Source organism: Rhamphochromis longiceps, linkage group LG4, assembly GCF_057381845.1.
Source record: "Rhamphochromis longiceps isolate RC_006_pf linkage group LG4, R_longiceps_female_GT1.1, whole genome shotgun sequence".
Lineage (NCBI taxonomy): Eukaryota > Metazoa > Chordata > Actinopteri > Cichliformes > Cichlidae > Rhamphochromis > Rhamphochromis longiceps.
In genome coordinates this window covers 36,820,448-36,832,771 of record NC_140560.1, presented here as the reverse complement: position 1 = coordinate 36,832,771, position 12,324 = coordinate 36,820,448, and the positions used below count along the sequence as shown (strand labels likewise).

The 12,324-nt window shown below is 42.6% G+C and overlaps 2 protein-coding genes across 3 annotated transcripts; one reads left to right on the top strand and one right to left on the bottom strand.

Annotated features, from left to right (window-relative positions):
• Positions 1-2,863: 2,863 nt before the first annotated feature.
• LOC146672265 (uncharacterized) lies at positions 2,864-6,504 on the top strand. 2 transcript variants are annotated; one of them, XM_085404841.1, is made up of 5 exons: positions 2,864-2,976; positions 3,745-3,786; positions 3,885-3,995; positions 4,558-4,695; positions 5,737-6,504. In XM_085404841.1, exons 2-5 carry the CDS (start codon positions 3,781-3,783, stop codon positions 5,821-5,823), a joined length of 342 nt encoding a protein of 113 aa, XP_085260967.1. In that variant the 5' UTR covers positions 2,864-2,976; positions 3,745-3,780; the 3' UTR covers positions 5,824-6,504. The 2 variants fall into 2 exon arrangements, with proteins under 2 accessions (XP_085260967.1, XP_085260968.1); XM_085404842.1 differs by lacking the exon at positions 2,864-2,976 and adding an exon at positions 3,020-3,130.
• Positions 6,505-6,600: 96 nt separating this feature from the next.
• On the bottom strand, positions 6,601-8,474 carry LOC146672264 (chymotrypsin-like protease CTRL-1). The gene is made up of 3 exons (XM_085404834.1): positions 7,992-8,474; positions 7,756-7,853; positions 6,601-7,425 (listed from the first exon to the last, which is right to left on the bottom strand). Exons 1-3 carry the CDS (start codon positions 8,209-8,211, stop codon positions 7,054-7,056), a joined length of 690 nt encoding a protein of 229 aa, XP_085260960.1. The 5' UTR covers positions 8,212-8,474; the 3' UTR covers positions 6,601-7,053.
• Positions 8,475-12,324: the final 3,850 nt, after the last annotated feature.

Genomic DNA, 12,324 nt, shown 5'->3' with positions numbered 1-12,324 from the left:
GTTAATAACCAACGGTGTAATAGACTTCAATACTTGAAATGTGCAATTCCCTTGTATTCTTATTCCTATTTATTCTATTTATCCCTTTTGTATTCTCTTTATTTACACATGTCTCTGTATTTATATATGTGGACATATATAATATTCTGCTCACATTCTGTAACTTCTGTTGGTGCTGTGCTATTTGGAAACTGAATTTCCCAGAGGAATCCACCCGAGGGATTAATAAAGTTCTATTTTATTGTAAGCGCCAGACGTCTGCTTTATATTTTTATTTACGATTGAGTTCATGTTTGTTTTATAATTCATAGATTCATTACATAAGACATTTTTTCAGGATTAATAAATGTGAAAATATATGTGTTTACATAAAGTAATTTTAAGTCACTGTTTTGAGACTGGAACCTAAAAGGGGGTACCTCTCACTTTAAGTATGTAAGTGCAATCCGGTCGTTCAGTCTGACATCACTAGCCGTGTCTGGACCTAAACTCCGCTGCAGGTCCATATATCAAACGATCACTATGGCATTACTGAGAGTTGAAAAACTGTCTAAAGTCTTTCATCTTTAATAAAATGATCAGCGTTCTGCTCTACCAGGTGTAACAATTGAGTTTAACATCCAGGCATCCATGAAAACGGAATTTATGACATTTAACGGAGTTAGAAGTTAGCAGGAAGTTAGCTCGCTAGCTTCTACCTAAATACAATATAGCATGTCCTGACTGCGGGGTTTTGGAAACAAATTAAAACGTACAGCTCTGTTATCACTTCCAGCATAAATGAAGACAGAAAACTAAACAGCAGGGACGTTTGTAGGGTTACTGAAGTTTGGCTAGCTGGTATATAATGATGTGCTACGTGACCGCTAGCGACACAGCTATGTTAGCATAATATAAACAAGCTAACTTTTTTTCCACTCGATAAAAGTTAACGTGAGTGTTCTCGGTGGTCAGGAACAAATGTAATCGCATGGCAGGATGCTGTAAAAGGACCAAACTTCAGCCAGGAGAACAACTGAGATAATCCATCCACAATACGAGGTTAGTCATTCATATACTGCTGCATGGGCTGGGCTGTAGTTACATCCTAAGGTTTTAAAAACTGAGCTTAAATAAATGATTAGCGGTAATTAGGGCTGCCACAAACGATTATTTTGATAGTTGACTAGTCACCGATTATTTTTGCGATTATTCGACTAATCAGATCATCATCCATTGGACGTAAAACGTACAGCTTATTGCACCAGCAGCATCTGCTCTTATATAACTATCATTAGCTTACAGCTTTAAGTGTTTAAGGTATGTGCTAACTAAAAATAAAGACAAGATGATAGTTTGTTTCAGTGAAGTTAAATAAACTCCTTGCTATCTAAAATATAACAGGACACCGGAGTAAATTCTCGAGCATCTCACACTTCTGATAATCAGCTGTCTGCTTGACGTTTATTCAGCTGTGTAAAAACTATAACTTTAATCTCAGCCAAACAGATTTACTCAGGAACAAATAAAATACTTTAAAAAAAAAAGCCAAACAATAACATTTTTAAGTTATCTAAGTGACTCATATGTTTAACCTGAGTAGCGAAAGACGGCGGTGGGTTTGAAAACGATTTGCCGGGAGTCCGTGTTCTCACGGCTCTAGTTAGCCTAGCCCCCCGGCTAGCTATCGAGCTAGTGGGTAACAGACGTCTCCGAAAACGTCGGAGCGCTTTTGAAAATATGCGGTGTTTTGATAAACTGAGCAGATATTTGAGGTTTACACAGCTACGTTCTCGCCTGAAAATATGTTAAACGTTTATTTTGTGACCCAGAAAGAATAATAAGAGTAATATTAAAACTAACTAGCTGCCGCCATTGTTGGAAACTGAGCTGGGCCGCGCTATGAATTCTGGGACACAGCTTCTTCTTTGGGGTTTAACGGCAGCTGGCATCCTTGTACATGCAGTGCTGCCATCTTCTGTTTCAATCCGTTATTACACTCTTAAATCCTGCTACTTATTCCTGCGTCTTTTGTGATCTTACAAAGCTTCAAACGAGACATCGACTATTACATCAGTCGTCGACGATTTTGAAAGTCGACGTAATCGTGACTAGTCGACTAATCGTGGCAGCCCTAGCGGTAATAAAAGCCGAGGGAGGTCAACAGTGATCACTGACTGTTTTAGGAGCTTTTTGAGATTAAATAGAAGAAAATACAAAACATTAAACATGTTAACAACACAAAAGCCATATTAAACGAAGACTACTTTAGGCCCGGAAGTAGGATTCGTCACGTCATCACTTAACGACCGGATAGTAGCATGAAACCCTGTGTAAGAGGGAAGGGGCGGAGCATGGACAGAGAGGTTAGGAGTCTCACGGTTTTCTGACCGTGTGCACAGGTAGTTCTGGATAACTGTTACATCTTCAGTTTGTAATAAATAGTCTTCAAATCATAATGCAACTGGAAGCATTTCTTTTGGAAACCAGGAACACGCGTCAGCCATAGACTCCCTCTAAAACATCAGTAGTAGTGAGCAAGCTTCTTTATTTTAACGTGGCTCACATCCATGCATGTAAATATAAGACAGTATATATCACAATTTGGTTTAGACAGCCCCCTAGTTGTGAAGCTGAACTAACCCACATAACTCCTATCAACACAATCTTATCTCTCTCTTATCTAAAAAAAGTTTTTCCTAATTTTCAACCACAATCAGAATTTGCATTTTATTCTAATCATAAATCATCATCATAATCTGTCAGATTTGTACCACACGAAACAAATTTCATAACAAAATAATCGGTTTTAACAAAGCTGTGGACAGCTGGACGGTTTTCGCGCTCGCCTTTTTTGTTCCTGGTGGGCTCCCCTCTGTCTCCATGGTAACGCAGGCACCGCCATAGCGCGAGCGTTGTCTTGTTTTTGAGCAGTAGCAGTGCGGTGGGTCCAGAGAAACTGCTTTCTTCCACATTTAGCGATCAAACCTGACAAATGTGAGTTCACCGAAACTCTCCGCGCTCATGTTTGTTACCGAGAGCGCCGTGAACGCGCAGGAGGAGCTTCCGGTCGTTTGTTTCGTTGTAAAACGTCTGTAACGTTTCAGGCTTTTAAATGGTTTTATTAACGGCAGCATCTTCAGTTTAACAGGTAACTGCAGTTAAACTGTAATTGCCAAAACGGATTCATCAGGAATAAAAACGTTTCAGAGCTAACGACACAGAACGAGCTAAAGATGACAGAATAATGTGAAATAAATAAATACATTAAAGAAGTATTGTAAACAAGGAACCAGCCAGAATCCTTTAGAGGGAAACAAAAGAAAAGTAAATGAGATAGAATCAGAACAACAGACAGGGACATCACTCAAAGCTCAGAAACGGCCAGACTTTAATAACAGCGTTAGACTTCCTTCCATTAAATTGGTTTCTGAAGCACTCCAGATTGGTAAAAAGCACTGAGGACAAACCTGGAGCTGATGGGCGTGGCTGCAGACCCGATTTTAACAGGTGGAGAGGTTTAGGAGGAAAAGCGACAGAAACCTCTGAGATAATCCTGTGTGGTTGTAGTGCGCGTGGCTCTCTGATGGGGGTGGCTCCGGCAGCACCCTCGTGTCCACAAACGTAGAAGAGCTGAGCACAGGTTTCTGAAATGCTTGTGGACGAGCCGCGGTGCTTCTGGCAGCTGATTTTCTCTGAAACAGAAGATAACGCAAAGTTTTTCCTGTGTCCTGGTGAAACTTTAAGTCTCTGTGTTTTCCTCAGACACTCCCGAGGCTCCTCTGACTTCAGAAAAACACAATGCCGGTGAGGAACCTTAATCCATTACTTTTTGTCAGAGGACGGCAGGTGTGACGCCTCTTCAGCTCGACTGTGTTTGATGTTCAGTTGGTCTTCTTCTTCAGGTGTTGCCTGTTTGGAGGCTTGCAATCCCTCTACCTGCAGTGCTGATGATCACTGTGAGTCTGTACATGATCGTCCTAGGGATTGGGCTCTGGATCCGATACTGCCTCAAGGTTGGTGCTCTGTTCATGCTTCTTACAGACCAGAAAACTAAGAAATGGTTCCCTGTGAGGTACTTAGCTTTGGTTTGACCCTTGCAGGGACCCGTCTTTGCTCTATGGGCTGTGTTTTACCCACTGTGCTGTCAGCTTTGAACTTATAATAAAATTCTCTGCTGGATTCATGCAGTTATAGGAAAATATACATGAAATGTTTCTATTGTAAAGCTGGCAGTTATCATTTTACAGCTTATGAACACTTTTATATCTCAGTAGTTCTCAGAAACATGCCTGTGTCTGCTTGAGCTGCAGTAGTTAACCCTGTGGGTTTATTCAGGTTGTGGCTGTGCAGGCAGGCATGCACTTTTACTGTTCCCCTGATTCTGAGAGATGCAGTTTATAAAGTGTAACACAGACGACTGGACTCTGGAGAAGATCATCCGACCCAGCTGTGGAAGGGTTATTTATTCAGCATTTAAAGAAGCTTGTATTTGAGGTTACAGCGTGACGTCCGGGGTCTAGCAGGATTCTGACTGAGGTCATGTGACAGATTTTTGCATTTCTGTGTGCCTTTAAGGACTACTGTTCTTTAGAGTGCAGTGAATGCTGTGCAGACCTCTCTGTGTGCGAGCAGTGCATCAGACTGGGTGAAATGTGCGACTGCCGCCTGCCGGCTGTGGGACCATTCCTGGCTGAATCCTGCTCTCCGGCTTCTGTAAGTAAACCAGCAGCACTGGCGGTCACACGAGCTCCGGCACAGAAACCATCAGCTCACGTTTGGAAACACTCTCCTCAATGTTGGTGTAAAATGTGATAAAACACTCAGACACATTCAAACAATGATGCTGATGAGGTGGGCAGAAGGTTCATTTTACAGTGAATAATTATATAAAATAAATCAATGATAGTCATTAAAAGCAGAGCGATTAAAAACTGACGTAAATAAAATGAAGCCTCACTGTTCCTGTAGTGGTCACATCAGGTGCCACTACCCCTAAACCAAATGAGATTACTGGAGACAAACCAGCAACCCTTCACTTTCTCAAACCACTTTGGAGACACTAATCCTGGTGATCTCAGATGTTATCAGTAATGACATGGTGTATTGATAATGTCTGTGAACTGGGAAGCCAGTGACCCCATTCACAGTGAGGTGAACATTTGCTGCAGAGCTGTGTGTCAGCTGTCGCCAGAAAGGAAAGGTTCCTCAGAGGGTGCTGGACCGCCCCACCGTGACTGACAAAGGTTTGCAGATCATGTAAATGTTAAACAACACTGCATTTTCCATATCATGCTGCAACCCACAAAGAATTTGAATCAGCAGGCTGTTAAACCCACAGCTGACCTCTGAACTCTGTGCTGCTGTAGAAAAAGCTGCTTCTTGTTGTTGCCTTATGTGAAGAAAGTGAGCTTACATATGATCAAGATTGTCAGCTGTGTTAGCTGATCAAAGTGTATCATTAATGCAAAATGTATAGTTTGGTTTGCATTAATAAAATCAGGAGGTATGCATCACCACACGCCTCATGATCTAAGTGTTATTGTCAGGGTTATAATGGTAAATTAAAATAATGAATGTGTGTGGGTAAAACAGCTTCCTGGCTGCAGGAGAAGTTCACCTGCTGGGACAGGTGAAGCTACACAAGCGTGCTTGTTGGTTTCTGCGGGTTCTTCAGGACACAGCAGGTGCTGCCGTTAAATCCTTGCCCAGAAAGTTAGTCTCCTGTCTGAGCTGCTGTGTTTTTCTTTCCTACAGTGCTCCAGGTGGGACTGTGCCTGTACCTGCCAGGTTCCTGACTGCGACACCTGCAACTGTTTATGCTTCGAGATCAGGATGAAGTAGGAGGCGAGGATGGAGGTGCTCATCCACCGAACTAATTTTATACTTGTTATAGCATTTACAGCGGAGATGGAGGTGGCTACACACAGAACCGGCCTTACACCTTCTCTTCTGAGTCATTCACTGACTTTTTCTCTTTGACTTTTTGAGACTGAACATTTTTCTTTCATTGCCAGAGAATGGGTTGCCTTGCCACTGATAGGCTAACCGGCAGCTGTATGCTGATATATTTCTTCTGTAAATGTGGCTCCATAATCACTATGGTTGGCTGGCCTTTTCTATACACTAATTTCCGCTAATTTAAGAGACTACCCACCACCACCATCACATATCCTCCTCTACATTTACTATAATTACTGCCTTTGGACCATCTGTGTGTTCATCTGAGTAGCTGCATCGATCTTACTCGGATCACACAGAGCTCACTGAATGGGCAGGTTTTCGCTTCCTTCCTGATCAGGGTCCGCCCTTGGTGGATTGTGATAATGTCGACTGTAGGTCTCTAAAACGGTGCTATTATCCCTGAGCAGCGGGTCTTGGATTAAAAGCATCAACGCCAAAAGAGACCTTGTGCCTTATGAAACGGCCTGAGGTCACGCCGAGCTGATGTCTGTTTTGCTGAAAGTTCCTTCAGTACCTTGTTTTTGACGAATGGTTTATTAAATCCACATTTACACCACAGAAGCTTCTTTTTGTTTTATCTCCTCCCACTAAAACCTCCCTCCTCGGGAAGTAGCTACAAAGTTACAGCTGAGTTTGCACACAGTGCCATATGTACATGAGCATGTTCAGGGATTGTACTCCTGTTTATGTTTCCAGGACTACTGCAAACAGGAAGGATTTCCACGTCATCTCAAAGCAATAAAACAGACACATTTTGTGTTTACCCCACAATTTTTTTATTCTTTCATCCCTCATATCAAACATTTGTTTTCCACATGTAAATTCTTTATTTCATTTTATCTGTTTAGCAGATATTTGCTGACTTCTGCTCACTAACTAAGATTTGTAGTCAACCTCTCCATCAGGTGTTCCAGATGTTTGTGCTGATGATTCGTCCAGCAGAATGTATGATTTGATCCTCCACAGCTTCAACACTGAGCTTTCTTTAGATAACCTGTTAAGAATCAAGTCAAATTTTTGCAGGCACAGCTTTACGACTGAAAGTCTCAAGGTCGAGGCTTGTTCACATTCATTTGTGTCCGCGACATCATGTAAATCAGGTCAGACTCTCTACAGGAAGAGTTGGAGACAAAGGGAGAGGCTGAGGAGGTGGAAGATGGCAAATGTGTAGGCCTGAGCCGGACGACCCCCGCTGGTGTCAAACACACTATTTGAGTCATTTGTAGTGGTGGCCATAGTGGCGGTACAGGTGCTGCTGGTAGAGGTAGTGATGGGGGCATTGGTGGGGTTGGCAGTGGTGTTGGAAGCCGGAGCCAAGCGCATCTCAAGGGTCTCAGTCAGGAAGGAGTTAAAGGTGCTCACTCTGGTGAAGGTCATGACTGAGCTTCGTCTCCTCCTGGCAGAGGAGCTTGGAGCTGTTAACACGACCGCCTGGAACCAAGAGCCGCCCTGCTTACACATCAGTGGGCCGCCAGAATCACCCTGAACAAAGAGACGGGAAGGTTCAAATTTAAAATTCAGAATTATTTGGGTGCCAGGTTGTTCCCTCTAATAAAAAATGTAAAAAGGCTTAAAAATAACACAAAATAGAGAAGCTCTTTAAAATGAAATCTAATTGGCCCATAATGAACACTGAAACTTCAAAGCTAGATCTGCTTTATGTTTGTACATGTTTCTAAAGATTGTAAGCACTCTGGAAACTCAAGATGATGAACTATCCAAATTCAACATGTGACTGTAATAAGCAGCTAAATCCAAATTAAACAACATGTCAGCAGACAGTGTTATAAGAAGAAGAATCCAGTCATTTACCTGCTGCAGTGCAAACACGTCTGTACAGATGCTCTCACTCGATGATGAGTTCCCACAGTTTACCACCGAGGTCTGAAACTGCTGCATAACTTCCTCAGCTAACATCATGAAAGATAAGAAAATCCTGATGTTTGACTAAAGAAACTGTAAGTGCAGTGGTCCACATGTGTAATCTGAGAGATGGACTGGTGCAGAGTCTGGGCAGAACTCTGTCAGCCTTCATGTTGCTGACTCACCTCCTCCTCTTCCAGGACTCCAACCGGCCGCCCAGCACGCCAAGCCCTCGGCGAAGGTTCTCCCGTTGTCCAAGCAGATGGGCTGGATGTAGTCGGTCAGGGTGGGCTGGGCAGATAGACGGAGGATGGCTATGTTGGTCCCGGTCGTGTTGCTCAGAGTGATATTTGTCACATTCAACGTCACCTCAAAGGTTGGACATGTCTGTCTGCTGTGGCTCATCCTGTGCTGTTCCACTGGCTGACAGTTGGTGGCAGTAAAACAAAGTAAATGTAGAAATGTGCCAACAAAGTCTGAGACACAAATTGTATAAAAGGATTGATTTTGATTGAAATAGACTAATATATAGTTTCCAACTGGTTACACATAATCTTTCTTTCTTGTTTTGAATTGTCTCCACAGACTTAACCTTATAGAAGAATATGCTTATTCTAGATACTTGTGAGACAGCACACTTGTTTCCTGCATTAAAGTGATTATTTCTCTAAAAATGAACGGGTGTCTTTATGACCCACCTCCACTTCCTATGTTGCCCCAGCCGGTGACCCAGCTGTTAACACCGCTGTAGAAGGTGCTGTCTGAAGCTGCCAGGCAGACGGGAGAAATGTAGCTGCTGAAAGTCACAGATGAGGAGAGCTGCAGGAGGCAGATGTCGCTGTCATCGGTATCAGAGTTGTAGTCTGGATGTTTGATAAGCTTTTAATAACATTTAGGTTAATGTTTGCATTAGCACCATAAAGTGACAAATCAACCGTTTGGTGGAGCACTTTAAAAAAAAAAATCAAACATTAAATTTCATTCATCTATCACATGTCAAAAAAAATATGCCTTCCTAAAATGATTCTCAACCGTTTGGTTTAGCAGGTTGTTAAAGGGTTAAAGAGCCATACTCCCTTCTGCACAGTACCTTTGTCTCAGCAGGTTCTTTGGCTTGTTCTGGCCATCATGTGATCAGTGTATTTTTGGAAACTGTTATGTAAAAGATGATTTCCTGGAACAATGCTTTCATGTCTGTCGGCAAACTGGATCTACCAGTAAAAGATTAGAATCAGAATAAGGAACAGTTAAGCACAGGTGAGTTCACAGGTATGCAGAAGTGCAGATTCATGTTTGTAGTGCCAGGAGAGGCCCTGAGGATGAAACAATTCCACTGGTTAAAGGAGACGATAGATGATAAACAAATGAGGTCAACAGAGATTGTATGAGACGTTGTTTACATAAGTAGGTTATTAAAGGCTGCCAAAAAAAAGGTTATTAAAGTGCAAGTGAAGAGCCGGCGCTTGCACACGCGGAGTTTGACACACCTGAAACACACAGCAAGTTTATTGAGATGAAAAAGTAACAACAAAGAATGTAACATACATAAGCAAGTTTCTTAGTAAGAATAAACTTGTTACGGTTTTGTATGTTCACTCGTTTTAGGGGGTTAGTGAGGTAGAGGAGTGTTTATCTGGAATGGAACACAAGGAGGGAAACAAGACGCAAGGGCTCACACAACATATATAAACAGACACACAGGGCAAAGACACAAGAGGGAATCTAATAATCAAGTGAGAAAACTCACAATAAAATACCTAAGATCATAAATGAACCTGAACATAAGCTTCAGAGCCCTTGCTGCTCATGCCTGGTTCGAGCCTTGCTCTGAAACTATGCCTCCCCCGAGCCTGCCGGCAAATGTGGCCACACTGCCTCCAGCGACCCCGCCACCGTCATCCCCTCAAGGCTGGAACTCATACCCGGGCCTCGCGAATCTCCCTGGGAATCTCCAAACCAGACACCCGGCAAGTCTTCAGGGTCCACCGCCTCACTTATGCCCATTGTTACGTTTCGGTGTTGTCAGTGTTTTGTTTTTTGCGTGACTGTCATGTATTTCCTGCTTTACTTTGAAAGTCTGTGTTATCTCAGTGTGTTCAGTTTACGTTTCCTTGTCTCGTCAGGTCTAATTTGCCCCAGCTGTGTTTCCCTCCTGTGGTCCATTCCCTGATTGCTCCTTCTATGTATTTAAGCCTTGTGTTTCAGTATGTCATGGTCGCGATCTCCCCCTGTGTTGTAAATAAATAGTTTGTTGTAAATAGCTGTGAATGGATTTGTCAATACTTTCGTTTTGGGATTTTGGTGGAGAGCCTTAGTGTTTTTTTTCTCGTGTGTCTTTTCCTTATTTTTATTTTCTTGCGTTGCACGCCGGTTGCCTAGGCCGGGGTGTAACACCATCGAGCAGATATTTCACGGCTGTAAATACTTGGAGATATGTGGATGTTACCAGTCATCATCGTTCCCCCAGTCAAGTACATTGAGAGAACACACCACTAGTATTTAATCAATCAATCAATCAATCAATCAAAGCTTTATTCGCCACGTGCAGGTTGCACACACACAACACAGACATTACATGGGGATACAGGTCAGAGATCGGTAGCGTTACAGAAAAACACTGAAATATACACTACAATGGGAAAGTACAAGAGGAAAAAAAGAGAGCTCTGCTCATGCTGGGCTCCTGGGAGGACAGCATGAGAACAGAAAACAAAAAAACTCCTCTGCACAAAGAAGCACATAAATGTCCACAGCACAACATTATGGAGCACGCGACCAGCCACAGGGTTGGGTGGGGGGTGAAGAGTAATCCGAAGCAAACACAGCAGCCATCCTGCCCAGCGCTACCATTCCAGCGCAGGCTCAGACTCGCCGTGTTCTCAGGAGGGAACAAGATTCGAAGGCATTTGGAAAGGGAGGGGGGATGAGTGTGTGCATATCACTGTATATGTATGTGTGTGTGTGTGTCCATAGTTCAGCTGAGACAGTGTCCTTCGCCCTGCCAGGCTAGGTAAAAACAGTCTTCCAGCCAACCCAGGTGGCCTTGCATGGAATGAGAAGGTACAGACTAAACAGTCGTTATCAGGGTGTTTTTGTTGGGCTCCAGCCTTGAGACCGCAGCTGGCGCCGAATGTATGGCACTTTTTCTATTTGTTCCAGAAATAAGCTCATGAAATTTAAAAAGGGAGATCACGTGAGATTGTCTCAAGTTAGAGGTGTGTTTGATAAACGCTATGAACAGACTTTCACGGATGAAATATTCACTATAGACCAATGCATACCTAGGGATCCTCCGGTTTGTAAAATCAAAGATTACGATGGGGAACTAATTATCTGTAGTTTTTACGAGCATGAGCCACAGAAAATCAATGTGGTTGTGGGTAAGCTGTATCATATAGAGAGCATTCTGACAAAACGTAAACAGAGGGGGCAAATGTATTTCCTGTCAAATGGGGAAACTGGCCTGAAAAGTTTAATAGCTGGATTAAAGCCAGTGACCTTAAAAACCTAAAATAAAAACCTTCCACCTCATTTCATGCTGGTGACATGACTCTCAGGTCTCAAGGCTTTTACGTAACACTACCTTCAAACGCTAGCCTAAATGTATTTAAAAATAACACGAGTAGCAGTTTCCGTGAGGATCTCGCCCAGTATCTCTATCTCGATGGGCCCTGGGAGGTGGCTGTCATTAAAATTTCCTATCCCTATACATAGTTCAATCTTCCAAATGATATGGCATACTTTGAATAGAGGAAAAAGAGTGATGCAGAGCAGAAGCCCGCTGATGTTGATAAGCAAAAAATATTTTTTTATGGTTTTTATGAGGATCCTAACATGCTGAGATCACAGATTGATGATGCCTGCCTTAGACGTATTGAATTTGATATTTTTCTCAAATATAACCCAATTCAGAAAAAGTCTGAATTTTCATCTGGTGGAATATATCATCTCAGAGTTTATCCCCCCCCCTTGCATATATGCTTGGTGTCACACTAGGGGTCTGGTTAATTTTCGAGCGCAAGTTTGCCCTGTATCCCGCAGATATAACGGCTGGCTGTTACCATTTCTTTTGTTATTCTGACATTGTGACGCCATAGCTTGTTGGTGACATCTATTTGCTTCTGCTGCATGCTGTCAAAATACAGGGTACCTATGGAGATGTCGTTACACTGAGTTTTAACAAACCAGATTACATACCAGTGTCGGAACCATATCGAAAATATTCATATTGAAATCAAAACGGATCAGAAGGAAACTGTGAACTTTACCTACAATAAAACAATAGTTAAGCTACATTTCCGGCCTATTGAGGATCTGTCGTAATTCATAAACAATATGGATAATAATAGATTCATAAAATATTATGAATTTCAGGCTGGTAATGGCATGCCCGGGTTCTCAGGTGCTCCGCTTATTTCTGGGTGCGGGTTAGCATCTATTTTTTCAAAATTCTTCCAATTTGTAACTCCTTTCGTAAAGCGGGGTCTCAGCTGCCAAGAACATACAGTGGCTTACAAA